At 49.5% G+C, this 24,604-nt stretch overlaps 11 protein-coding genes across 11 annotated transcripts; 4 read left to right on the forward strand and 7 right to left on the reverse strand.

Moving 5' to 3' along the window:
- Positions 1-4: 4 nt before the first annotated feature.
- Positions 5-997, reverse strand: BZA70DRAFT_273466 (40S ribosomal protein S23). Its single transcript, XM_064911832.1, has 4 exons — positions 848-997; positions 473-670; positions 185-392; positions 5-120 (listed from the first exon to the last, which is right to left on the reverse strand). Exons 1-4 carry the CDS (start codon positions 865-867, stop codon positions 109-111), a joined length of 438 nt encoding a protein of 145 aa, XP_064771362.1. The 5' UTR covers positions 868-997; the 3' UTR covers positions 5-108.
- Positions 998-1,040: 43 nt separating this feature from the next.
- On the forward strand, positions 1,041-2,403 carry BZA70DRAFT_309062 (CHD5-like protein-domain-containing protein). Its single transcript, XM_064914872.1, has 3 exons — positions 1,041-1,466; positions 1,538-1,727; positions 1,805-2,403. Exons 1-3 carry the CDS (start codon positions 1,380-1,382, stop codon positions 2,212-2,214), a joined length of 687 nt encoding a protein of 228 aa, XP_064771363.1. The 5' UTR covers positions 1,041-1,379; the 3' UTR covers positions 2,215-2,403.
- Positions 2,404-3,504, reverse strand: BZA70DRAFT_273471 (uncharacterized protein). The gene is made up of 2 exons (XM_064911833.1): positions 3,408-3,504; positions 2,404-3,331 (listed from the first exon to the last, which is right to left on the reverse strand). Exons 1-2 carry the CDS (start codon positions 3,439-3,441, stop codon positions 2,478-2,480), a joined length of 888 nt encoding a protein of 295 aa, XP_064771364.1. The 5' UTR covers positions 3,442-3,504; the 3' UTR covers positions 2,404-2,477.
- A 142-nt stretch (positions 3,505-3,646) lies between these two features.
- Positions 3,647-4,647, forward strand: BZA70DRAFT_45569 (uncharacterized protein). The gene is made up of 3 exons (XM_064915131.1): positions 3,647-3,965; positions 4,052-4,381; positions 4,438-4,647. Exons 1-3 carry the CDS (start codon positions 3,852-3,854, stop codon positions 4,585-4,587), a joined length of 594 nt encoding a protein of 197 aa, XP_064771365.1. The 5' UTR covers positions 3,647-3,851; the 3' UTR covers positions 4,588-4,647.
- Positions 4,648-4,707: 60 nt separating this feature from the next.
- On the reverse strand, positions 4,708-6,273 carry BZA70DRAFT_234633 (ubiquinone biosynthesis monooxygenase COQ6; the record flags this gene model as incomplete). Its single annotated transcript, XM_064910304.1, has 2 exons — positions 4,708-5,999; positions 6,168-6,273. 2 exons carry the CDS (start codon positions 6,271-6,273, stop codon positions 4,708-4,710), a joined length of 1,398 nt encoding a protein of 465 aa, XP_064771366.1.
- Positions 6,274-7,499: 1,226 nt separating this feature from the next.
- On the reverse strand, positions 7,500-8,435 carry BZA70DRAFT_233791 (glutathione S-transferase C-terminal-like protein; the record flags this gene model as incomplete). Its single annotated transcript, XM_064910275.1, has 4 exons — positions 7,500-7,847; positions 7,916-8,029; positions 8,107-8,261; positions 8,393-8,435. 4 exons carry the CDS (start codon positions 8,433-8,435, stop codon positions 7,500-7,502), a joined length of 660 nt encoding a protein of 219 aa, XP_064771367.1.
- Positions 8,436-11,901: 3,466 nt separating this feature from the next.
- Positions 11,902-12,928, forward strand: BZA70DRAFT_265625 (uncharacterized protein; the record flags this gene model as incomplete). The annotated part of the gene is made up of 2 exons (XM_064910976.1): positions 11,902-12,023; positions 12,118-12,928. 2 exons carry the CDS (start codon positions 11,902-11,904, stop codon positions 12,926-12,928), a joined length of 933 nt encoding a protein of 310 aa, XP_064771368.1.
- An 833-nt stretch (positions 12,929-13,761) lies between these two features.
- Positions 13,762-16,265, reverse strand: BZA70DRAFT_309066 (uncharacterized protein; the record flags this gene model as incomplete). The annotated part of the gene is made up of 2 exons (XM_064914873.1): positions 15,933-16,265; positions 13,762-15,888 (listed from the first exon to the last, which is right to left on the reverse strand). Exons 1-2 carry the CDS (start codon positions 16,035-16,037, stop codon positions 13,762-13,764), a joined length of 2,232 nt encoding a protein of 743 aa, XP_064771369.1. The 5' UTR covers positions 16,038-16,265.
- A 20-nt stretch (positions 16,266-16,285) lies between these two features.
- BZA70DRAFT_45215 (legume-like lectin family-domain-containing protein) lies at positions 16,286-17,987 on the forward strand. Its single transcript, XM_064915129.1, has one exon. It carries the CDS (start codon positions 16,606-16,608, stop codon positions 17,593-17,595), a length of 990 nt encoding a protein of 329 aa, XP_064771370.1. The 5' UTR covers positions 16,286-16,605; the 3' UTR covers positions 17,596-17,987.
- Positions 17,923-18,838, reverse strand: BZA70DRAFT_287648 (uncharacterized protein; the record flags this gene model as incomplete). Its single annotated transcript, XM_064913970.1, has 6 exons — positions 17,923-17,943; positions 18,020-18,211; positions 18,288-18,361; positions 18,441-18,538; positions 18,606-18,758; positions 18,828-18,838. 6 exons carry the CDS (start codon positions 18,836-18,838, stop codon positions 17,923-17,925), a joined length of 549 nt encoding a protein of 182 aa, XP_064771371.1.
- Positions 18,839-19,289: 451 nt separating this feature from the next.
- Positions 19,290-23,282, reverse strand: BZA70DRAFT_229983 (P-loop containing nucleoside triphosphate hydrolase protein; the record flags this gene model as incomplete). Its single annotated transcript, XM_064910238.1, has 3 exons — positions 19,290-22,268; positions 22,329-22,866; positions 23,041-23,282. Coding segments are annotated over 3 exons (3,759 nt in total), but the record flags the coding sequence as incomplete, so codon positions are not given.
- Positions 23,283-24,604: the final 1,322 nt, after the last annotated feature.

Below are 24,604 nucleotides of genomic sequence, written 5' to 3' on the forward strand. Positions count from 1 at the left end.
TTCCTGATCCATGATCCATGAACTATTATCAATTTATACATATACTTTTATTCACAAGCCATGACAAATGTTGATACAAAAAAACGAAATAACCAACAACGAAATAATTTATGAACGGGGCTGGAAATAGAAATGTTAGAAGACTGAATGAAAATATCATCACGTTAAAGAGATTAACACATACCTTCTCCTTCTTCTCCTTCCACAGGGCCAAGAGCGAGACACCAGAGACCTTGACGACCTTGAATCGGACACCAGGAATATCACCCTTAGCCTTACCCTTACGACCGAATCCAGCGAGGAGGACCTCGTCGTTCTCGTCGACAAAGTTCAAGCAACCGTCATTGGGGACGAAAGCGGTAACCTTGCGGCCGTTCTTGATGAGCTGGACACTATATAGCGATAAAAAACGAGTCAGCGCGCCGGTCTCAGTTGTCGAGATGCAGCTAACTGAAATTGAGAGTGTCCTTACCGAACGCACTTGCGAATAGCGGAGTTGGGCTGCTTGGCCTCAATTCCGACCTTCTCAAGAACGATTCCCTTGGCGTGGGAAGAGCCACCGAAGGGCGAGGACTTGAAGGCGGTTCCGAGAAGACGCTTCTTGTAAGACAGATCCGCCCATCTGTTGTCACGACGGTGAGTGCGGAGCTTTCGCGCGGAGTTGAGTCCTCTGTGATGAAGAAAGAATAAAGTCGTTAGAAACCAGTTCAACAGTGTTTGAAGTCGTCGAATCGTCGTCGCAGTTTTGTCCTTCTGCCTGCCCAGTTTGTGCAAATTGAATCGGCAGAAAACGCATCGACGGGAGACAACTTTGCTGATCGCAAGAACGAGGGTGCTGAATATTTACCTTGGCTTTCCTTTTCCCATTTTGACGTATTGGTGTTGATGGTCGTTGGTGGTTGGAGATGTGTGGGATTGCTGGAGGAGAGATTCAAGACACTCGTGAGTATCGCGCGGGTGGCTGCTGCCGGGCTGCCAGCCAAATTCAGCAGTCACACTTAGTCGTAGCCCTAATTGCTAATAACCCTAATTGCTGACTTGTGGTTTGGGGCTTGTGATGGTATACATTCAGTAAGGGACTGGTGTCGATTAAGGTTCTGGCGATGGCCATCTGAGGTTACGCTTATGAGGTCCCCAGATGCCCATTGTCGAGGTACTCATCCACAATCATTGAGCTTCCTTGTTGGAACCTGCTGCAATTTCAGTGTTATTTGCAGTGTTTGAGTTGTTTAGTGCGAAATTGGATAACCGTCTGCTGAATAGATCGTCGTCGTCGGCCTATTTCCGCTATCTACAGATCAGACTCGACACTCGGCAGCTGTTCAGGACCAAAGCCAGCACCCTGCTGCCGTCAAACAAACACATATAATCTTCTCGCAATGTTTTCCGTATTATGGACAGTCATATTTGTGGTGGTTATCAACGCCATAATAGCAACCATCGGATCAGATAATATCGGCGAATTGGTAAGTTTGCGCGATTCTCGACAACCCTCTCTGCGGTTTACTTTGCTAACAACTTGACTATCTTCGCGCAGGCATGGACTTTATGGGTCACGCTGATACCATCACCTGCTTCTAAAAAAGAGAAGAAGTTGCGCGAAGTGCAAAAAGCGGCAATTGCGCTTGGTACTGAAATAAGCGGCGTCAGCGCGCAAGATGAGTTTGCTACCTGGGCCAAGCTGAACCGCAAAATGGATAAGCTGAAAGATGAGATGGAGAAATTGAGTATGTGGATCTTCTTTTACCCTTTATTTTTTAGTGAGTGAGATTGGGACAATCGGCTGACTGCTTGAATCCGATAGACGCTGGGCTCGGCGCGCAGCGAGCGTTCTTCAAAGTCCAGGTCCGAAGGGCTGTCTGGGTTTCAACAACCGGATTGAAATTCCTAGTCCGGATAAAGTACCGCAAAGCGCCAGTCTTTTGGCTGCCTAAAGGGATGTTCCCTGGGTGGATCGAGTGGGTTTTGTCGCTGACTTCTGCTCCAAAGGGCAGCGTGTCAGTTGCGGTTTGGTTTATGGTTGTCGACTATGCAATTAAGGGGACTGTGGTTTATATCTTGACTAAATCAGTCCAGGGTGTGGTATACATACGGAGTGAGAAACTGGCAAAGGTGCAGGTGAAGGCAAAGTCTGGCAAGCCTGCCGCCGAAGATACAAGCAAGTCGAGCTCCGAGTCTGCTGTCAAGAGCGAAAGTGAAAAGAAGACAGAGTGAAGAGCGACTCGGGTATTTAGCTGTTTATCTGCATTGTTTAAGTGTGCCATTTGGTATCGTTAAAGAAAATTCGCATGTGGCGCTGTATAGCATATGGCAGGATGCCTGAATATAATAGATTTTCAGTGCGAGCCAGACAGGATGGACGAAAGTTGATTAGCATATGCTCATACGGAACTTGCAAACTTTTATTTTGTATTAATCAAAAACCCATTATACACCCGTGAAACCTCTTATTTCCGTTTCCAGTAGCTTCAACCCGGTCAATGCGACTTCACCTTCTGCTTCGACGCCGGGATCGAATAATCGATTCCCAAAGCCTTCAGCTTATCCTGCTTCTCTTTCCGGCGCTTCTCTTCCCGTCCAACCAGCTTGTCTGTCTCTTCGCTCGTGCGCTTTCTGTCGTGCTTCAACTGTGCGATCTTCGTTCTCGGGATCGCTCTGAACGTTCTATTGCTGCCCTCGAACGTCTTCTCGTGAACCTGCTCCTCTGGAATAAGAGAGACCTTAAGAATATGGCCAAACAGCAGGTAGTTGTTCATGGTCTCTGCCACGATCTGGGCAACGTCGCGGGACGCAAACTCAAGGAAGGCATAGTGCTTTGACGCACCGGACTTTTTGTTTCTCGATAATCGCAGACGGGTGATATCTCCAAACTGCGAGAAATAAGCGCGCATTTGCTTCTCGTAAAAACCGTGGGGAATGCGTCCGATGTAGAGCACGCCCGGCTTCTCTGGTCCGTCGTTCTTGCCCTTCTTTGATGCGGCCGCAGCGGCGATCTTGCCCTTGATTTCCTCCTCCTTCTCAGTCGAGACACCTGATTTCTTCTTGCCAGACTTGTCGTCCTCCTCCTCATCGTCGTCGTCCTCGACCTCGCTCGCTCCCTCAATACTCTCATCCTCGTCATCACTTCCGCTTCCCTCCTCATCTTCATCATCCTCGTCAGTTCCGAATCCAGCGTACATTTCAGATTCGCCAGATTCGCTGTCGTCCTCGCTATCAACACCCAGCGAGATCTCAGCCTCGTTCTCACTCGACTCCTTCTCGACGACAGCAGGGGCCGAGACTGCGGCAACCGCCTTCTTTTCAGCGGGTTTGGATGTCGACGCTGTTGGCTCTATAAGCAACGAAACCACAAACTCGTTAGCAGGTCTGCACAGCATCACAGCGTCATACTCTTCACAATAACTCACTCTTAGCCTTCTGTCCTGATTTCTTAGCAACCATCTCTGTATATCTCGATCAGCTTCCGGTTGCTCGTGTACAAAGACTGCAAGGCAGGATTTACCATTTTTCTCCTGCTCGTTGGGAGTTTTGCTCACAAAATTTTCCTTCGCCGCAAAACAAAGTTTACTACCGAACCCTTGTTTGCTTACGTTGAACATCTAAACCTTAAATAGCGCCCCACGGATCCCGAACACATCGCGGACCTGGGCTTATCACTTCGTCAGGTGCCTGTGTGTGAACAAGGGGGTGTTTTTTGTTGATCACATAGGCTTCTTGAGGGTTGGTCAATCAAGCAAAGAGAGGTATAGGGCGAGAACACAGAGACGATTTTTTGGTTGTCAGTGGGATACACACTCAGATCACTATCCACTGCTCGAGGCCCCCTCCGGAGCCCATCACAAAATATACGAATGGCGCCCGCACTCTCTGTCTTCGCCTTCAATTCACTACAGGCATTTGTTCTCCGAGGATTTGGAAACGTTCTTGGTCAAGCTATATCATCGTATGATCACAGCAGTTACCACGTGAGATCAACTACCCCCTGTTCTTATGATCAGCTGGGAGCAGCGCGCCTGGCGACAAGCAAAGCTAACGTGATAGTTTACGTTAGACTCTTTTTGCAAAGCTCGACTTCTTCACCGTGATTGTCTTTGCGTCATGGGCACTTTTCTATACACCCGTGTTTCTTTTATGGAACTCCTTTCTTGATAAGAGATATCCTACTGTTGTCAAGGTCCCTGATACATCTGCACCCGAATCTAAGGAGGCAAAGAAGGAGAAAGAGGCCGCCACGAAAGACGAATTGCAACGCGGCAATGTACTGATAAAAACAGTGCTCACCGAGAGTCTACTTTCGACTGTTATGAACGGTATCTTTGTCGCGTATTTCACGTACATGAGAACAGGCGACCCTTCGTATGCGCGTCAGAAAGTGCAGAGTGTAAGTGTAATTGCCTATCATCGTAAACACTTGAGACTAACGTTTGTCTCTGAAAGGATCTCCCGGATATTCAAACAAGCTCGATGAAACTATGGCCGATTGTTACATACATCAGTTTGGTGTATCTGCCGGTAGAACGTCGGATGTTGGTCAGGTCATTAGTTGGTATATTTTGGAACGTGTATCTGTCTATTGCAGCTCAGTAGATCTACAGAACTAGTTCTAAAAATGAGCCCGAAGACTACTTCTTGAACTAATCTAGGATTGACAAATCTATATACAACTAAAGAAGCAGCTAATATGGGGCCTTCGCCTCTCACCCATCTTTATATACCTGTAGCCTGCTTCATAATCAGCTTCTTAATCCAGTCCATGCTAGCAACAACTTCCAACCCGGCAGATCTCAGTGCGACAACAGGCTTCGAGTCCGTGCAATACAGTTTCTGAAGCTTGTCAACGACTCCGAGCATTACATGATTCGCCGGATATCTCTCTGCCCAGTACTCCTGCAAAACCACCTCGTCTCCGATATCCGCGCCTCGTACGACTGCCCGCTCGATAACAGACATCAGAGACGCGACGTCCCCTTGTCCCAGATTCAGCCCCTGACCAGCCAGTGGGTGCGTAGTATGAGCCGCGTCACCGACCAAGGCGACCCGGGGAGCGACGTAGGAGTCGCAATGCCGCATGCGAAGAGGGAAGCTCGCTCGCGTGTTTTCCTGCACCTCGACTACCCGGACAGGGAATTTCGCTCCTTCGTCCTCCATTGGCAGCATGCCATCTCTCCACTCAAACTCGGCTTCGATTTCTTCTGGGTCTGATCGGGTGTAAAGATAGTTCAGGTCTGCAAGCTCCAGTCTGAAGGCAGCGTTCACCAGTGTGCAAAAGGCTTTGGGGTCAAGCGACTTGAGATGAGCAGCAAGCTTGGGAGTAGTAGACCAAACCAGACTTGCCTTCCCACCCGGCATTGGCAGTAGCGCAATTGGGCCGGTCGGCAAGAACCGCTGCCAGGCGATATCTTGTCGATCGTCCCATTCCATCGTCAACGTCGCGACCAATCCATGCTGTCCGTAATCCCAGCCGCGGGATTCGATGCCGGCGTACGATCTGACTGGAGAATTCACGCCATCGGCACCAATCAGTAGTCTTGCCCGTAGTGTCGAGCCGTTCGAGAGCTTCACTGCAGGCCATGACGAAAGATCGACGTCATCGAGCTGATCAGTTGAATTTGTTATTTGCTCAACTTTGGTGCTGTCGAAAATCTTGACCTGGTTGTCGCCAGGAGCCTCTGCAAGAGATTCCAGAAGGGCCTGCTGTAGATTGAGGTTCTCTGTCATGTAGGCCATCGGCGCTCCGGCGGCGTCGAGCTGGAATGAATCGAATTGGATCCGCGCGCCAGATACACCATCCCAGACTCGCATATCATCATACTGGCGCACTCGCTCGGGGTAGACGTAATCCCAAACCCCGATCTTTTGCAAAAAGGCTTGCGAAGCTGGCGTGATGCTCGATACCCGGTTCGATAATTGGTCGGGAGATGGATCCCATTTGGTGGCGGGCGCAAGCGACATTCCCTCGATCAGGGCTACTTTCAGGGCGGATGTGTATGGCGAAGCCTCTAAGATGAAAAAAGAAAAACAGCTATTAATTACGTGTTCCATGATATAATGTTTACGTAACTCTCCAAGCCCGCCTGCATAGACAAAAAGAGAATTGAGACGCGTAGCATTGACAGAATTGAAGATAGAAAAGCGAGAAAAGAGAAACCAAAAAGAGGGGAACTAACTCAATGCTGCGGCCAGAGTAAGTCCCGATACTCCTCCACCGACAATGACAACATCATACACATCAGATTGAATGTCGCTGAACTTGCGACCGGTGGTTGATCCCATTGAACCGGAGGAGGTTTGATCTGTACTGCTGTTGTAGAACGACTTCTTGGCTTGCTCTTTGAGCTTTTCGGGATCAAGATCCGTAGTCTTTGAGACCCGCTTGAGGTCATCAAGCGTCACATCACCATCACGGTCGCTGTGCACAATGTCTTCTGCTTCGGTAGGTTGGGGGGTATTGGGGATATCCGCAGCGGGAGCGGTCGGGTTCTCGGTGATACTCTCGTTGCGGACAATCTCTTCTGATTCAGTGGGAGCCAGCGGTTTCGCTTTCGCCCAAGCTGTAGCGGTGGTAGAGAATCTGTAGACTTGCGAGTATGTAGTGCATCGAGCCGTGCGCCGAGAAGCGGCGCGAGAAAGAGAGCGTGTGACGGTAGGAAGTCTGTACATTTTTTTCGAATGTGTACTGACGATTGTAGCACGAAGATTCAAGAAAACAACGCAGAATATAGAAAAGCTAAAACAGAATATATGTGGTTAGAAACCTGCGTCTGAGCAGTGGGCAGGTAGATCTCTTTATAATAATCTGCAATGACGACAGTCAGAGGAGAGCCGGTGTAGGAAGCGCAATGTGCATGGAGTGAGGCGGGAGAAGCAAGACTGACGTTCTGACGTCAACCCTATCCTGCTCCCACACTGCCCACCACGGTTACTTTCTGGTCGATCGATCGAGCAGCGCGACGGTATTGGCATTGATCTTCGACCGTTTGCGAAGCACGAGACAGGGCAGGAGTTGCAGTGAAAGCTTATAGGAAATGCGAAACAAGATCCGAGGGCGACTACTTGGCTGCTCATTACGTGGCTCTCGAGCTGTATGCACTTTCGGATTCGACTCGCGCAAGGCTTGCGCAAGCCACCTGCGCATGTGAATGAATGCGAGTTTTATTCTACGTAATAGTACAGTTAGGAAGTCAATTGGCAGGAGTTGGAGAGCAAGATAGAAGAAAAAGCGTCTTGATAGCGTAGGGATCCAGACTCTCGGATTAGTCGGGCCCCATCTGATCTGATCGGGATCGTACGCGCTTGTACGCGCGACTGCAGCCCGCTACCGAAGCCGATGGAGACCAGTTCACTGTTCTCGAATATATATATATATCTCAACGGACCCTGGAACCTCCTGCTCTGCCCTCCGCCCTCAACTACGAGATCACTTCGTGGGAAACCTTCTGTATTTATGATTACGTTCACTATATACCGCAGGTCACATCCACACGTCATCAGTTACACATTTATGCGGGAACCCAGACCTCACCAACGGTCGAAGCCTTGACGCCGTCGAAGGCGAGCATAGCCTCCTTCCACTTGTGGACAGCAGGGTACTCCTTCTCGGTGTCGATTCCGAGTCTGTAAAGGAAGCGGACCCACTGCAGGAACGACAGGTCGGCAATGGTGCACTTGCCGAGGACGAGCCAGCCCTGGGAGTCGGGGAGGGTGAGCTGCTGCTCGAGGACCTTGAGGTGACGGTGGACCTCGCCGACGTAACGCTCAGTTCCGTAGGGCTCCTTGTTCTCGATCAGAACCTTGAACCAGACAGCCTGTCCGGTGTAAGGTCCGAAACTGGCCATTTGGTAGAAGAACTGGTTACGACAGGTCAGTACAGGCACTTACTTTCTACTAACAAGTACGTGGAATCTATGAAACATACCCAGGTGTCAACGAGAGCCTGCTCCTTAAGTCCCTCGGGGTAGAGCTTGTGCTCCTTGTCGAACTTCTTGACAAGGTACATGATGATAGCACCAGACTCCCAGATGACGAGGTCCTGCAAGTCACAAAAGGAAAAAGTCAGCTACTGTCGAAAGCAATTGACGGTCAGATGGATGAAATTGCAGTACTCACGTCAGCGGTGTGGTCAACGAGAGCCGGGATACGACCGTTGGGGTTGATCTTCAAGAAGTCGGGGTGCTTGACACCGTTCTCGGCATCACCAAAGTCCTTCATGACGGTCTCGAACTCGAGACCGAGCATGCAAAGGACCTGAGCGACCTTCCAGCCTGCAATTGAGTGTCAGTAAATGGAATTACATCTTCCCGGAGTTTTAAAGAGCAGCACGCTCCTGTTCGACGCTGCCGAACAGTGCACTCTAATCAATGAGAGCTGATAAGGAAGACATTTGACTACTAACCGTTAGGGCCGACGGGGTTGGAGTAAAGAGTAAGAGGGGCCATTGAGACTTGTTTGTGACTTGGACGGGTGCGAACAATTGAGGGCTGAAGCTAGGGAAGAAAGAAGAAGAGGATACACCGAGGGGACTCGAGCAATTATAGTTGACCAGTCGCAGCACCCGAAGGGCCAGCTTCCGGAAGATACTGCACGGAGGGTCTGAGCTCGGCTTGGAGCTGATAGGAGAATGAGAGTAGCTGATGGCGGCATCTATATGCCTGCTCCTGCCTACGGAATATCCACTAACTGAGTCCGGATTATTTACGTGAGAATATGCTGTTATTACAAAGCTGAATGGCGTCAATTGAGTGGGTTGGCGTGCATGCTCTTCCAAGAACAGCTCTTCTGCTCGATGGGCTCGTTATTGATTGGGAAGCTGCTGATAACTCTGATTAATTGGCTCGTCGTGAAACAGATTCGAGGGTTTGGGTCTGATCACAGTTTAGATAGCGATAGGTCAGTAAACACCGCGACGACCTGCGCCTGTTCGCTTGTAATTCATTCAGACAGCGCTCAGTCGATTGTTATTAGATTTGCAATTGATAGAGTCTAGCTGAGTAGTAAGCCCAGCAATATCTGCTTCTTAAGCATTTGCCCCCTTTTGTGATTACGGCACCCTTTAGATAGCAGCGACGCCAATCGCCGATATTTGTGAATGGTGTCTTTTCACGCCCTGTAGGAAATATTACAGGTCAGTTGTTACTCGACCGAGCATACTGCGTTACATCTATCAGTCGTTGAGTGCGTTATGTGAGCGCTGACGCGCCTCGTTCTATTTCACACAAGAAAGAGCTCTCGGGATGTTCAGGCGCACTGCTCGCTCACAAGTTTACGGTTCCGGTAGTCGAGCGACCTTAAAGCAGAAATGAAACATAAAATAAACCAGAAATACTCTATGGATCAGCACAAAGATGGATACAAAGTGCAAAGCCACAATATAGATGTGGATCGCTTTGTATATCCCGCTGGAATTGATTCGGACCACTCCTATAGTGCATTTACGCGGAACATACAAGGCTGCCTGAGCTTCGTTAACCAACTCGATGATATGACGTCGCAAACAAGAAGCCCACCAAGCATATATCTTACTCCGGACTCGCATGCCGCGAAACTCCGATCTAGACGAGTAGTTATTCACACCTTTGATTTCTTTTGAAGAACAATCGTTTTTCAGTGTTTAATATACGACTATTTCGGGCACGATTTACGGCCGAAATTGAGGTTAGGCGTGGTTAAGTAAAGCGATCGAACTTGTCACGGCTATCAAATTACTCTAACTACGCGGTGCGATGAGGTAGTTCAGGCAATGTCGGGACCTACGTCATGAGCGTTGAAAACAAACGCCAGAAAAAAGAAAAAACAAGGCATCAAGAGGCCACACACAATCCTATGTAAATTGCGCTGATCTGCATTCTTCCTCACTCGCTGGTCGCAACAAAAGCAAAGAGACCGGCGTCGCGCGGACTATACGACTGAAAATCACTACGAAATCCGAGGCGTAAATTAACGTGGGTACAGACGTGAAAATGAGTCTGTATTCGCATTTGTAAGGATTGGCTTGCGGTTGACTTTTGTTTACATTTGGCTCGTTCTTCTCCATCCACAGCGGTGTGAGATAGCTGGAGTGGATTTGTACGTGCATCGATTCATCACGGTGGACATTCGTTGCGTAGCGAAATTACACAAAGAGCATAGAACGGCTTATCACTTTCGATGCCCCCTATTTCTCGATACGTGCGTCTGTGTTTGTGTTGGATCTGCTATTCTGTGTAATAAATGACAGACGTAGAAGGCTATATTTAACATGGGTTGAAATGAAAGTTGACCAGAGACCAGGCATGTGATGGCTGCAGCTGCAGAAGGGACGGAGGGAGAACAGCCGTGCAGACAACGACAGGAACACAGAGGATTGATAACCCACAATGACCTTTGTCTCGTAATGTGCTCTCTCGTTATGCTGCCGATACGCAACAAACAATTGGCGCTGTGAGCATCGGCAATGGATCAATGACACTCATTTTGCACCCCGCTTAGTCTCATTACCAGAACATCACGGACAGCTGTCTCAGCCTGACACGCGTAGAGAACGACACAATGGAAGCCCGGCTGGAAGCGTAGACGTGAACAGATGATGAACCGCTGGTTTGGGATTCACACTCTAGTACCTCTGCTTCGGTCCTTGTCGCAACAGGTGCCTGGCTTGTGACAGGACAATAAGGACATCTATAAACGGATCCAGAATCCGTTTTCGGACTCCGAGCCAGAAGGATCCATATTCCGGGGGCGAGAGCGTACAGCTAGAAATGCAGGTCGCGATGCATGCAGCTAAAAAAGGCGAGGAAGGTGTTGTCGACAAAATCCACGCCGGTTTGACAGCTTCCCTGGGCCGGCCGAGCTGGCTGAGCGCCGGAGAGCAAGAGCACTACCGAGCCGAACCAGTCACGGCGCAGGTACGGCAGAGACAGAGACGGAGAAGCAGTGACGGAACCCGAAATAAGGAACTGCGATTAGAGTTCTCAGAAGCCCTAGCCCGACTGTTCCGCATAACGCTGTGCCCGCCGCCCACGCGACGCGTACTCTTCCCGCTCCGCCGATCGCAACCGATCGCCTGTGGCAGTGTCGTGCGACCGGCAGTGGTACGCGACGAATTGGCGTGCGTCTGAATCAGCGTCTGGTAGACATTTCCTGCGACTACCGGAACGGCTGAAGGGCAGGGACGGGATGGGCGCATTGTGAGGCGGCCACGGAACGGGAAACAGGTTTCGGCCGAGGTGTGACGTGATAGAGCTCGTTCTGCGTACCAGCTGCCACCACCACCAGCTGTCTCTGTCTCTGGCCCAAAGCAAACCGGCCGCTGTCACCAAATCTGGGCTGGGATCTGGCACCTTCTCATGGCAGCCGGACAGACGGACACCTGCGTGGCGATGGGTTTTCCTCCTCCTCCTCCCCTCTCTCTTCCCTACAAGGGGGGCCCGCCGCACCGAGTGCACATCATCGACGGCGCGAAGGATAGACGTCAGTCGGAATGACAGTGAGTGGCTCAGGGGTGTAAACAGTTCGCGAGCTGTTCGCAGCCCGCGCGGATTTGTGTCGCCGATCCCGCTCACGAGTCAAAGGGTTGCTCGACTTCCTGTTCGGTTCGAATGCTGACGATCGTCTTTTTGAGTTGGCTGCGTCCCTCTACAGGAGCTGTCATTTCCTAACCTTCCTCAGTCCGGCTAGCCTTCTGAACTCCCCCAGTACACCGTTGATCAGTTCTGTAGTTATTTTTTCCCTCATACTTATTTCTATTTCCTATTGCTTCCGCCGCCACCATTGATATACGACCGCGTCTGCTCCCTCCTCTCTCATTGTTCTGTTTCGCTCCCATCCCCGACTCCTTGTCCTGTTTCTACCTATCTGTCAGCTTTCCCCCCACCCTTCCACCTTCCTGCCTTCTTCCCTTCGCACTACTATTTCCTGTCGTCCACTATGTCCAACTCCGACATTGTCAGTGCCGTCAATACCCTCATAGTGGCCTATACATACAAAAGCGGTTCAGTTGACTGGCGGCTAGTCGGTCAAGAACTAGGCGTCGACAAAGATTGTGCACGGTAAGCTCCGTCTAATAATTCCTCCCGATCTACACCTTCTCTATGCATATCTGTATCGTTTGAACAAGGCACCGGTGCTGATATCTATCTCTAGAATGCGCGTGCAACGGCTCATCAAGAAGTGGCCCTCATCCGACATGGACGTAGTCCACGACAAAATCGCACACAGCAAGCTTGCGCGGCCTCTTGCTGCAGCAGGCGCAACGACATCCTCTTCGTCCGCCTCCACATCTCCGACCCGCATGAATCCAGGCGGCATTTCCAAACCTCGGCGCGACAGCATCCATTATCACACCGACCGAGACCACCAGATCAGAATCAATCAGAGTCACTCTCGCGGCTCCAGTCTTGGGTCGATCGGTCATGGTGCCCTGTCTACCTCTGTCACAGCCGCGTATGCCCCGGAAGCGTTTGCAGCCCAGATCGCATCACAGACGTCTGGCTATCAGGACGCCCACAACTACGAAGCACAGCAGGCAGCTCCTGTATATCACAGATTGGCGTACGACGAGTATTCTGGGCCCACTTACGTGCAGACCCAGTCTTCTGTCCTTCCTCCTCCACAGCCGATTCATATGCAGAACACCACGAATGCTACTCCTAGAGGCATGCTTGACAACAACTCATACCTCAGCGCGTCGGCCTCTATGAAGAGCATGAACGCGCCAGGTCCGTCGCAGTCATACAACAGCAGGTCATCTTCGCCATCGCCTATATCATCCTACGGACGCACAAACTCGTCCTCCTCGTCAAACGGGCACTATGGCAAACATTATCAGCCATACAACCGGTCCACCGACGAGGAAGCCGACGACAGCGGTGACGAAGGCAGCGTGATTAGTGCCGGTGCCGCAGAGGGCGCCATGATGCTTGAAAAAATGAAAATCGATACAATCCTAGTCTAACCAGCTATATCTTTCTTCGCCTCTTCTTTTCCTTCGTTTGCTTTTGCTTTTGCTTTCTGTGTTGTTTTGTTATTCCCGCGTGCTTTTCCAGGTTTCTGATATTTCGTTTTTGGTTTGCGTTTCGTTTTGTTTTGCGGCGCCTTTTGGGTAGAATAGGAGTTATTGGTTTTCTGCTGGTTGACTTTCAGGTCATATCTTTTCGGTCTTTTTTTTTCTTTTCCGGACTGGCGTTGATTTTCCACTGTGTTGACACGGCAGCTTTGCCGGTCAAGATACACGCGCTGCTTCTCTTGCTGTGATGTGCTGAAATCTCTCCTCGTCCGAGTTCCAAATCTGGTGTGGGTCGGTCAGTGCTGGTTTTCATATCCTTTCCTTCCTGCTTTTTGTACATTGACTCTAAACTGGTATCTACTGCAATTTATTTTGACGACTTTTCTTTGTAATTATGAATTTATATGCCGATTCAGCACAAAAAGTTCCTAGTCGTTGTCTTTCCTGGAAGAACTGTATGGTCGTTGTAAACGCGACTATTTCTAGCTTCCGCTGAGAGCGGAGCACGAATAATCACAAGTCGGATATTCTCTCGTAATCCGAAGGAACATCCAGTCACATCCCTATCCGCGTGGAAAGAACAGAAAAGCCAAATGGAACGGTCATAGAAGGACACCGACCTCGCTAAAAACCTTGGTGGATAAGGCGGGACCTGGCTTAGAGGTTGCTTGAAGGGCACAAGGCACAACCCAAGAAAACGGGAACAAGGCTTCTCTTTTTTCCGCTCATCACACTCTTATTTGCACACCAGGTTCAACCAGAAAAGGCCCCACTACCAAATATTACAAATCAAGTAGGCTATTCATATCCACTCTGTGCCTTACGGTGACTCCCTTTCGAATAATAGACTCTCTTTTGCGTCGTTCGAGCTCAGGCTGAGGTGTGGTCTGCTGCTTTTGCATTCGGTTGTCCCGTCTTAGAATTATCCCGTCAAGGATATAATGGGAATCCTGGGAATCCTTTGAGCCTAATATCTCATCCGCCGATTTGGAGTGCGCGCTCTCCTCTTCAGCAAAGCACAGACTTAGGTCCGGTAGTTGCAGACTCTTTTCGTCAATTATCTGGAGCACCCGGTTATACTTCAGTGGTAGCGAGCAGGTCTTGGGGTCTTCGGTTCTGAACGTTTTGATCCTCGTCCAACCGAGTGGGGCGCCGGCTTTCGACGAAAATTGAGCGGGATCTTGTGGTATGACGGGCTCTCGGCACACCACTACCGGGATGCAAGACTTTGCGCATTCAAGATATCGTATTCGATTCGGAACTGAGAGTATACTTCGTAGCCCATCTCTTGTTATTGCACGCGGTGACTGACCGCCTCCGCCTATCACATCGATGATGAGGACGCGTAGAAATTGCCATTTGTTGTCGAGCTCCATAGACGTGGCAAATGATTTCAGCATTCGATCATTCAGAACCGACCACGGAGAAGATTTTGTTGCTGTACGTGGCCGTACCGTAAGCTGCAGAGCCGCCAGCATTGGAATATGGACGATCGATAAGAGCGATTCGCTGGCGTTTGCAGCGGTATCTGATAGTTCCAAGTACACGAGCCATTTCAAGCTTCCTTCGAGCTCCTTGGTCAAGTTTCCTGGAATACTGTTCCAGTGGAATTGACGGTTGTACCGGTTATAGGCTTTCTGATCCGCCTTTCCCGAGAGCCTTCTCTTGTAGGCCGCACCTCTATTTGCAAGTTCTGCAGAGTAGACGTCCACGAATGTCTTGTAAAGTCTCAAACTTATCCGTTGACTCTTGAGAAGGGTGTCAAACAATAAATGTCCAAGTGGCTCGAAGCCGACGCATTGCAAGAGCGCGGGGGTCAGTGAAGTGGAGTGTGTCGCTACTGCGTTGAACGCAATATCTCGAAGTCTCGGGATACCTTTCTTGTAAATCTTCGGACGGCCTCTCGTCTTTGACTTTGTCTGAAACTGAGACACGCTAAAGTCCATGAAGTTCTTCAGTTTATTGTCGATCCGACTGATGTCGATATCCCGCGTTGCACCGTGTGTCTCTGCGTGTAATTTGCTGGGGTCATCCTCCCTCCACCTACGCGGTTCGAGTCTGTTGTCGTCGTAATCACCGCCGCTAAAGTGACCTCTGTCACTTCCGTCACGGTCAGAGTCTTCTTCCGAATCTGTGAGTGCCCAATTTCTCCGGTATTCTCTCCAGTGTCTTCTCCAGTATTTTCCCCAGTCAAACTTAGACGAAGAGTATTTTAAATCTGACTCGTCTTCATGATTTGAAAACCATTCATCGTCTTCACTCTCGTCGAATAATGAGGAACTTCTGTCTTCATCTTCACTCTCGTCAAAGTCTGAGGATCTCGAGTTTCTATCTTCACTTGAACCATCATATATATCGAGAGATGGGTCAATCGAGCTGGCGGTATCTTGTTCGGATACCAACGATGTTTGACTGCTTTCATTCATATTGCTCGATTGCGGCAGCTCAGACTCGTCGTCAGATAGAAGGGAGATGATTTCTTGACTCGCGTTCTCACGCATATCGTTCGATTGCGGCAGCTGAGACTCGTCATCAGACAAAAGGCTGATAATATCTTGACTCGCAGAAGAATAGCCAAGTCCTGTAGACTCTGACCTGTCCCTTCTTGCCGAGCGATCCATGTTCCCTGATCTCTCTGCTAGCGGCCTGGAGCGCTTAGCCGGAGTGCTGGGGGTAGACGAGTTCGCCCGATTATCTCCATCTGATGAGCGCTTCTTTGGACGAGCAGTACTCATATTAGAAAGTCCATTCGGTCGAATTGATGTTGGAATATAACTGGACAATAGCGGGCCTGAAGGATATGCGACCTGAGCCGTAGCGGAGGTTGATGTCATTATAGGGGTTCTACCATTGTCGGACCGAAAGCCTTCTTGACGAGGCCTCGCTGTAGTCTGTCTTAAAGAGTGAGTCTATATCGCAAAAAGCGGGTAGTAAAGCACAGTCAAAAACGCACCTGGCTATCAGCGAGTCGCCCGTTCATCACTCTTCTTTCCTCTTCTCTTGCCTGAGAAGCATCGCCTCTGTATCTCCTGTGCGCGGGAAGCCACGGACGGTACATGAGTGTAGACTTTACTATATCAAAGCCTTGAAAGCGTAAATCAGACAAGTCAAAATATATTTCATTCCTTTAGACAACTGTCTCGTTCTCTTGTAGCGAAAAAGAAACCTGCATAAGCTGGGAAATCGCCCAACAACGCGTCTGCAACGGACGCGTCATGATAAGAAGACAAAGCCAGCGCGACGCGAACACAGCCGCATGAACCAAACCGACCGGCAGCAGCAAATTCTGCAACCGATTCAGAGATCAGCCGGTTCGCAAACAGAGAAGTGTCCACATCACCGCCTTTACTCGCTCTATGACTTTCTCACCGTCCTCGAGGGTTCAGAAACGCGACCAGCATCGGCCTTTTGTTTGCATAGATCGCGTGCGGAACTTGCGACTATTCCTTGAGATTTCGGCTGCTTGTATTATTGAGAGCACAATCTCGGTTTTGTTTCCAGTTCGTTGATTGTTCTAGCTCGTCGTCGTCGATTATTTAAACGCGACTCATCATTTCAATCTTGAGATCGAACACCACAGTCCACGGATTCTCTCAAGCCATCACTCCCTGAATCGTTTATAACAAATGAAGTTTGGAGCTCTCTCATCTGTCATTGCCATTTTGGCATTGACATTCGGCGCCCATGCCGCCAAAGATACCGAGAACGAGGACTTCCCTAACGGCATCAAGCGCGTCCCCATGAGAACGTTCAGTCTTCAGACTCCTTTCTTGCACGACAGCTTACACTCGCGGTGGTACGACTTTGGCGGCCATACCATCGTCAGAACTGATCAGTACGTGCGTCTGACGTCCGATCGGCCAGGGCAGACAGGATACCTCTCATCGCGTCTTCCGCTCACTGCGATCAACTTTGAGATTATTTTCGAGTTCAAGATCAGCGGTAAGGGAAACCTCTACGGCGACGGTATGGCTATCTGGCTTACAAAAGATCGGAGCGTTCTTGGTCCCGTCTTTGGAGGACCGGATAACTTTGAGGGTATTGGAATCTTCATCGACACCTACAAGAACAACAGACCGGGCGTGACTTTCCCTTACGTTATGGCGATGTACGGAGACGGGCATACTTCGTACAGCAAGGCCGATGATGGAAAGAGCAATGAGCTTGCTGGGTGCTCCGCACGAGGCCTCCACAACCCGAACCACGAGACCAGAATGAAGATCACGTACGTCAAGGGTCACTTCCTCAAAGTCGAGCTCGAGTACAAGGAGCCTGGCAAGTACATCACCTGTTTCAAGATGGGCAACCCGCCTGATCTGCCGCAGACCTCGTACTTGAGTTTCACGGCCGAGACAGGCGAGCTTTCGGAGAACCACGACATCAACGAGGTCGAGGTCAACATGCTCGTGCTCCCTGGTGGCAGCGATGTCCAGTCCCATTTCAGCCACCCCTCGTCGTCCTCCTCCTCTGTGCGGGATGTGGAGAAGAAGAAGGGCGGTTCCTGGTTCTGGTTCCTTATCAAGCTGGGTATCGTTGGTGGCGGTGGCTACTATGGCTACAAGAGATACTTGAAATACAAGAAAGATAAGAAGTACGACCGAGACGCGATGTTTTGAGTGGAAAGCTAGTTTTTTATATCGTGTGTTTCAGTTTCTGCGTTCGCATCCTCAATGTTCTCTCTGTACCATCAACATTTTCAAAAGAATTCGCCGTTGTTGTTTTTTGAACGCATTGAACTGTGATGAAGACATTTCTTCATTTCGCATCATGTATATTTTGATATAATGACTCGTTTAAAAAATTTCTAAAAAAGAGATGTTAATGAAACTATGAATGATCGTTGTTTTTGTGCATGACTATATTGTACAGTTTTATAAGCTCTTGATATATGCATCAAATCTTGCCCTTCCACTCCGCATTGTGATATTTATCCAAGCAGGGTTTTAGTCCAGCTCCAACGACCACTACACGAATAGCATTGAAAGTTAGAAACATGTATCCGACGAACACAAGTTAAGATGCAGAACAGAGTGCACTTACCAGTCCGTCTCCAAGATGAGTCTCGACCTCAATACCAATTCCCTTGTTCACCTTCTTGATCTCGCCTATGCTCATCGCTAGCTTTCCAACGGCCAGAGCCGTCTCCTTGCCTTCGGCAAAGATGGCAACCACTGTGCCAACGGGGTAATCCTCCTCCGGTAGCGAAGCACCTTTTGACGTTAAACCCGGGCACTGTTGTAGAGCGTTAGTATATATCTTTTACAGTCTTCTATGAAAGAAGGTATTAATCGAGGGGCGCGCGCGGTACCATGATATTAGCTCCCGACAGTATGAATTTGATAGCACCTCTGTCGACCTTCACCGATGGGAAACAGTTTGGATCTAGACAATCAGCCATTGTTAGCTCGACCTACTCCCCGGCAATATAGACCCAGCGTATACTCAAACTCCATATACACACATTTGTGAATCAGACGAAGACTGGGGATAAACGGATCATCGAATCGCTGAAGAAACAAGACCTCGTTATCCATTGTATATAGTGACAGCCGATCAGTGCTAAAGTTTGCAACTCCAGTCAGTGTCTGCTTCCTGTACTCATCGAAGCTGAACAACATCCTCATACCATTTGATCACAATAAGCTGTCCTTTCTTGGGGATAATATCGTCAATCACGCTCTCCAGTTTGGGGAACTGCTCGACCAGCTTGGTCTTCAGTCCTCTCTGAACGGATGATTTCACGTTCGTTCGTGAGTGGATGTCTTCCTTTGCGGTGAATCTAGAAAAAGGTGCAAGGCTAACGTTAGTATATATAATACGCATACACTGCGAGTATTATAATTCTCACTTTTTGAACATTGTAGCGGTGTTTTGTGGTGTCAGGTGAGATAAGTGAATTAACCTGAAGTTATTGAAGAATAAAATCTACCCATTTTGGGTTCGGGTTTCACTCCCTCACTTCACCTCGTGCTGTCCTCAATTATCTACAAATTCCTACAACTAAACGACGCTCAAAAACTGACTATTTATTTCTGTATCCAAATAGATCAATGACTATACCCCTTATACAACCCAACAAAATGCTGTATACCTGACTATCCACAACTCGTCCCCTCCAAATGACAAAATAAATGAAATACCAAAAAGAAAGACTAACTAAATGAATGTATGTCTAAGAGGAACCACAAATGTATCAACTGTCAAACCTCTAAAAATAAAAACAAAATTGACACCTCTTTTCCTTTGTAAACTCGCAAAAACTGACTGAAATGAGTGACTGGAATACTTCTTTACATCTCTACGCACCCTCAAGAGCTTGCAGCTGAACGAGGTCGTAGTACTTTCCCTTCTTCTCCAAAAGCTCCTGGTGTGTGCCCTGCTCAGCGACCTGACCACCCTCAAACACAAAGATAATGTCAGCGTTCTGGATAGATGACAGTCTGTGTGCGACAGCGATGGTGGTGCGGCCCTTGGCAGCGGCGTCTAGCGCAGCCTGGACGATCTTCTCGGACTCAGAGTCCAAAGCCGAGGTGGCCTCGTCGAGCAGAAGAACCTTAGGCTGTCGGATAAGAGCACGGGCGATAGCAATACGCTGCTTCTGACCGCCAGAGAGTAAGCTACCCTTGGATCCACAGAGAGTGTTGTAGCCATCGGGAAGAGACATGATGAAGTCGTGGATGTTGGCCTGTCGGCAGACATTGTAGATCTCCTCCTCGGTGACCGGACGAGGCGAGCCGAGCTCGATATTGTCGCGGATAGTTCCAGAGTACAGGGTTGGCTCCTGCTGCACAAGAGCAATCTGTTCTCTGTACCGGTTGATGTTGAAGTCCAAAACGTCTTGGCCGTCGAGCAAAACGCGGCCGGCGAGCGGTCTGTAGAACTGCTCGATCAGTCCGATAGTCGTACTCTTGCCGCATCCAGAAGCTCCCACAAGAGCAACATACTGTCCCTTCTTAATCTTGAGGTTCAGGCCACGGAGGACAGGAACCTGTCGTCTGGTCGGGTAGCGGAAGTGCACGTTCTCAAACTCGATATCACCCTCGACGTTCTCGGGCGTCTTTCCGGTCTCACTCCACACATCAATGTCAGGCGTGGTCTCGAGCATCTTCTTGATGTTTGCAGTAGCAGACTTGGCCTTACCCATATCCGGAGCAAACGCAAACATGATACCAGCAGACTCGGCACCGACAATGACGGTCGAGTAGGTGACGTAGAACTGGAACAAGCTGTATTCCTCGCGGCGGATAAAGGTACTGCCGTACCAGAAAGCCAGAGCCAAGATGAAGAACTGAACAGACTGAGCAACTCCGTACCACAGCGCAGACTGTTTCGAGGCATTCTTGCTCTTGAGTCCCTGCTCCTCGATGATGTGGTGGTATTTCTCCATAACATCATCCTCGCGAGTCAGCGAAGCGACGGTACGGATAGCCGAGACAGCCTCACAAGCGTAGCTTCCGGCAGCCTCGTTGGACTTCTTGGTCGTGTTCTGGAAAACTGACAAGACGTAGAAGCGCCAGAAGCCAGCACCCATGACGACGGGAATGCAGACAATGCAGACAATCGCCAAGTTCCAGGCAATGATCAGAGAGAAAATGATTGCCGTGAAGATAATCATTCCCGCGTTCATGACCTGTCCGAACGTGGCGCCTCCAAAACCCTCAACAAACTGAGCATCCTGCGAAAGCATACTGGTAAGCGAACCGGTAGTATTCTCATCACGATCAAAGAAGCTGATGTCCTGTCGCATCATATTTCTGAAAGTTCTTAGGCGAATACGACGAACAAGACGCTGCGTCGAGAGAGCAAAACATCCCCAGGAGATGGAGGTGATGAACATCTGTATAACCGCAAGCATGAAGAACAAACCGGCATAGATCGCAATCTGCTGAGTCATGTAGTCATAGTCATTAGGACCGACGCCGTAGGCCTCGACACACTTGCCGAAGAAAAGACCCATGAGATCGTAGGAGACACCGGTGGCCAATGAACCCAAAGCTCCCGAGAGGTTGATGGATTTATCTTCCTCGCTGAGCTCATACAAGAACTTGAGACAAGTACCAAGCGAGAAATCACCAGCGTTGACCTCCTTCTTTGCCGGTGTCTCTGCGAGAACTATGCTCGAGACCGATTTCGCAGTCTTGATTCGCGTAAGCTGCTTCTCGACAATGTCAAGAGCATCCTCGTCACTGTCGACTTCAGAGTCATCCTGCTCTTCACCTGCAATTGCCTTGTTCAACTTCTCCTTCTGCTTCTCGATTCTCTGAGCCTCGACAAGCTGGTAGTAGTCTCCCTGCTTGGCGATAAGCTCGTCATGTGTGCCTTGCTCAACGATGACTCCGCGACGCATGACGATGATTTTATCAGCATCCTTGATAGTAGACAGACGATGAGCAATCACAATAGTAGTACGGTTCTTTGACGCACGGTCAAGAGCCTCCTGAACGACACCCTCACTCTTTGTATCGAGCGCGGATGTAGCCTCGTCAAGCAGCAAGATCTTGGGGTTCGAGACAATGCCGCGAGCAATAGCAATACGCTGCTTCTGACCTCCAGACATCAGGAAACCACGCTCGCCAACACTGGTATCAAGACCCTCGGGGAATGTGTTGATGAAAGTCATAGCATTAGCCTGCTCGCAAGCCTCTATAACAAGCTTACGCTTTTCGGCCTCCGAAGCATACTCGTACTTTGTACCAATCAATCCATGGGCAATGTTTTCGTAAATCGAGCAAGAGAACAGCGATGGCTCCTGAGAGACAAGAGCAATCTGTTGTCGAAGCCAGCGGATGTTGAGATCCTTGACATCAACGCCGTCAATCAAGACATCACCGGCGAGCGGGCGGTAGAACCGCTCCAGCAAACCAATGATGGTAGATTTTCCAGAGCCGGATGCTCCAACAAGAGCAACTGTCTTTCCAGCAGGAATTTTCAAGCTAAAGTCGTTGAGAACAGCAACGTCAGGACGAGAAGGGTAGATGAAACGAACGTTTCTCAACTCGATGTCACCCGTCACATTCTCGAGCTTGATTCCGTCAGGCGAAGACGAGTCGATAGGCGAGTCTCTGTCAATCGTGGCGAAAATCTTGCGCGATGCTCCGATACCGGTAGTGATTGATCGGAAGTGAGGAATCATGTTGGACAAAGCGTAGGTACTTAAGATAAGGGCCATCAGTGTCGAGACGACGTCACCAACACTAATCTCGCCGCTTCTAATGAAACGCGCACCCTGCCAGAATCCAAGGGCGTCGTTGCTGTAGACACCAAGCCACATCAGACCAGTAGTGATACCCTGTTATACCAATATTAGCACGACCGCAAGCTGAATTAAAAAAAGAAAACATAATCTCACCAAAGCAACACCAGCTCGAAGGGCCCATCTCTCACTGATGGCTAGGAATACATCATAGCGGGCAGCCAGTCTCTCCTGAATTCCAAATGCTTGGACATTACGAATACTCGAAAGAGACTCCTCAGCAACGGCGCCACCGCTAGATGAGCCTCCAAGAGCCTCGGCGTAGTACACAGACATTCTGTTCAATACGATTCCGAAGACTCCCAAAATGAAGATAGCGATCGAGACCATGATGAATGTCAACTTGTATGCTCTGGCAAAACCAACGACAAAAGCAGCAAGGAACATGGAAGTCTGACCGATGCAGTAAGCAACTTTCTCAGACATTCCCTCCTGGATAAGAAGAGTATCAGCCGCGATGCGGACTGTAATTTCGCCCGAGCCGAGCTTGTCAAAGTACCCGATGTTCTGGCGCAAGGTGGCAGCAAGGTAGCGCTCTTTGATACGACCAGAGAGGAGCTGACCGCGATCAATGAAAATGTAGACAGAGAAGTAGGAGACGACGATATCGACGATACCGATATAGACAAGGTACCTTCATAGGATAAGTTAGATACTCGTACTTGATATGATGATTAGAAGTTAATAGATCACTTACAGAACCTGATAGTTAACGGTTCTCTGAAATTCATCAGGGGAAATGTATTCAAAGTCGTAAGTACCGGTGGAGTTGTTGTAGTAATCGTAGCTGCTGGTGCCGTTGTAGAACTCGAAATGGTCGCCGTTGTAAAATCCCATGCGGTTCTGAGAGACATATCTGGTGAATGTTTCGGTGACGCTTCCAAAGACGACGGTCATGAGGGGACGACCGCAGCCTTCGGCTATTGAACAGAATACTGCAAACACGAGGAGGGTCAAGTCCCACCAGGTCGCGTATCGGTAAAGATTGAAAAACCCAACATCGTTCGATTTGAGCGCGGTCTGTTCTCTAAGAATATTGGCCTCGCGCGGCACGAGGTGGCTGTACTCGTCGGTGACAGTGACGGCCGCTACATCTTTCTCGGTCGATACATCGCTGCCGCTTGAAGAAACTTCCGCATATTTCTCGGTGGTCTGGATGAGAGGCTCCTTCTCTCCAGCCATGTTGTTAGTCGAAGGGTCGAACTGTTCCCGATAAGGACTAAAACTTCCTTCTGGCTAAGGAGCTATTCTCTGGAGGATCGCGAACTCTGAAACCGGGGAAGACGGTGAAAGCTGCGCGGTGCCAGGATTTGAGAATAGAAGAAGTATGAACGCAGTATGGAAAGGAAGGTGAGCTTGGCTTTGGAGAAAGAAGAGGTGCGTGAGTCGCGGTTCTTGGAGAGGGTGCCATTAGGGGGTTTCTATGGCACTGATCTGTGCTGTTTTAGCTGCACCGAGTACTGAGATTAGGGCAAACTACTACACAGAAACAGTAGTGAATAAAACACCCTAATAAGATAGGGCGCATTTAAACTTTAAGACTAAGAACGTTGATAAGCCCAACCAGACTGTTTTGCATCCCGGCGGCGGTTTCCTGTGTTTAATACGCTTCCACCGCCAAATCACCCACCGACGCCGGCTCAAAGCTCAGACGCGGTTCAAAGCAGAACAATCGAGCACCAAGCCTGCCGTCAAAGCCCTGCCATGGTCTATGCCCGTATTTGCGCGCGACCAATAAAAAAGCAGACGACTCAGGCAGCGAGTAGCAAGATAAGCTAACTCCGAGACTATGAGTCGCCCTCTAACACGGACCCGACCTCGCCGCCGGAGCTTACCCCAAATCCCGTGACCTGCATTTCCGCCGGCGGGCTGACTTATTTTTTACGTGGACTGTTACTCCATGTTTTCTTGAAGAGCTGACTATCTAGGTGGTTGATGTTTGACTTGCGTTTATTGCCGCAGTTCAAAGCAACGGAAGCTGCTCAGCAGTAGGCAGCAACTGAGTCGAACGAGAGAACTGAAAAATCAGCAAACGAACCAGTAGTTCTCGCCTTGTTCACGCCGACCCACACCGAGTCTTGATTGAAAGATCCACTCGCGCTCGGCGCTTTAAACCGCCAATATCTCTCATGGCCTGTGCAGCAACTAGACGACTCCACACTTCTAGCCTCGTCGGATGGACCGAGATCGATGTTTCCTAAACCGAGTACTGTAGGTTAGATTGAGACAACTCAGTTTGATTCAGTCTGCGACTATTCAGTCTTCTGCCCACATACTCTCGTTATCGCCTAGAACTACTACCGCTCAGGCTATCGCATCTACAATACAGCCATAGTTGGAGATTATCACTCAAGCCTTTAAACGATGCACCG

Source organism: Myxozyma melibiosi (assembly GCF_037950935.1).
Source record: "Myxozyma melibiosi strain Phaff 52-87 chromosome Unknown BZA70scaffold_1, whole genome shotgun sequence".
Classification (NCBI taxonomy): domain Eukaryota; kingdom Fungi; phylum Ascomycota; class Lipomycetes; order Lipomycetales; family Lipomycetaceae; genus Myxozyma; species Myxozyma melibiosi.

What these genes read in the sequence shown, in the direction of transcription:
- BZA70DRAFT_273466 (XM_064911832.1), bottom strand. Translation starts at nt 867, where the DNA reads ATGGGAAAAGGAAAGCCAAG. An exon ending in ATGGGAAAAGGAAAGCCAAG is followed by an intron (nt 671 to 847) that starts GTAAATATTCAG and finishes TCTTCATCACAG; the next exon opens with AGGACTCAACTCCGCGCGAA. An exon ending in GCTATTCGCAAGTGCGTTCG is followed by an intron (nt 393 to 472) that starts GTAAGGACACTC and finishes ATCGCTATATAG; the next exon opens with TGTCCAGCTCATCAAGAACG.
- BZA70DRAFT_309062 (XM_064914872.1), top strand. Translation starts at nt 1,380, where the DNA reads ATGTTTTCCGTATTATGGACAGTCATATTTGTGGTGGTTATCAACGCC. An exon ending in CAGATAATATCGGCGAATTG is followed by an intron (nt 1,467 to 1,537) that starts GTAAGTTTGCGC and finishes ATCTTCGCGCAG; the next exon opens with GCATGGACTTTATGGGTCAC. An exon ending in AGATGAGATGGAGAAATTGA is followed by an intron (nt 1,728 to 1,804) that starts GTATGTGGATCT and finishes TGAATCCGATAG; the next exon opens with ACGCTGGGCTCGGCGCGCAG.
- BZA70DRAFT_273471 (XM_064911833.1), bottom strand. Translation starts at nt 3,441, where the DNA reads ATGGTTGCTAAGAAATCAGGACAGAAGGCTAAGA. An exon ending in ATCAGGACAGAAGGCTAAGA is followed by an intron (nt 3,332 to 3,407) that starts GTGAGTTATTGT and finishes CGTTGCTTATAG; the next exon opens with AGCCAACAGCGTCGACATCC.
- BZA70DRAFT_45569 (XM_064915131.1), top strand. Translation starts at nt 3,852, where the DNA reads ATGGCGCCCGCACTCTCTGTCTTCGCCTTCAATTCACTACAGGCATTT. An exon ending in ATGATCACAGCAGTTACCAC is followed by an intron (nt 3,966 to 4,051) that starts GTGAGATCAACT and finishes AGTTTACGTTAG; the next exon opens with ACTCTTTTTGCAAAGCTCGA. An exon ending in CGCGTCAGAAAGTGCAGAGT is followed by an intron (nt 4,382 to 4,437) that starts GTAAGTGTAATT and finishes TGTCTCTGAAAG; the next exon opens with GATCTCCCGGATATTCAAAC.
- BZA70DRAFT_45215 (XM_064915129.1), top strand. Translation starts at nt 16,606, where the DNA reads ATGAAGTTTGGAGCTCTCTCATCTGTCATTGCCATTTTGGCATTGACA.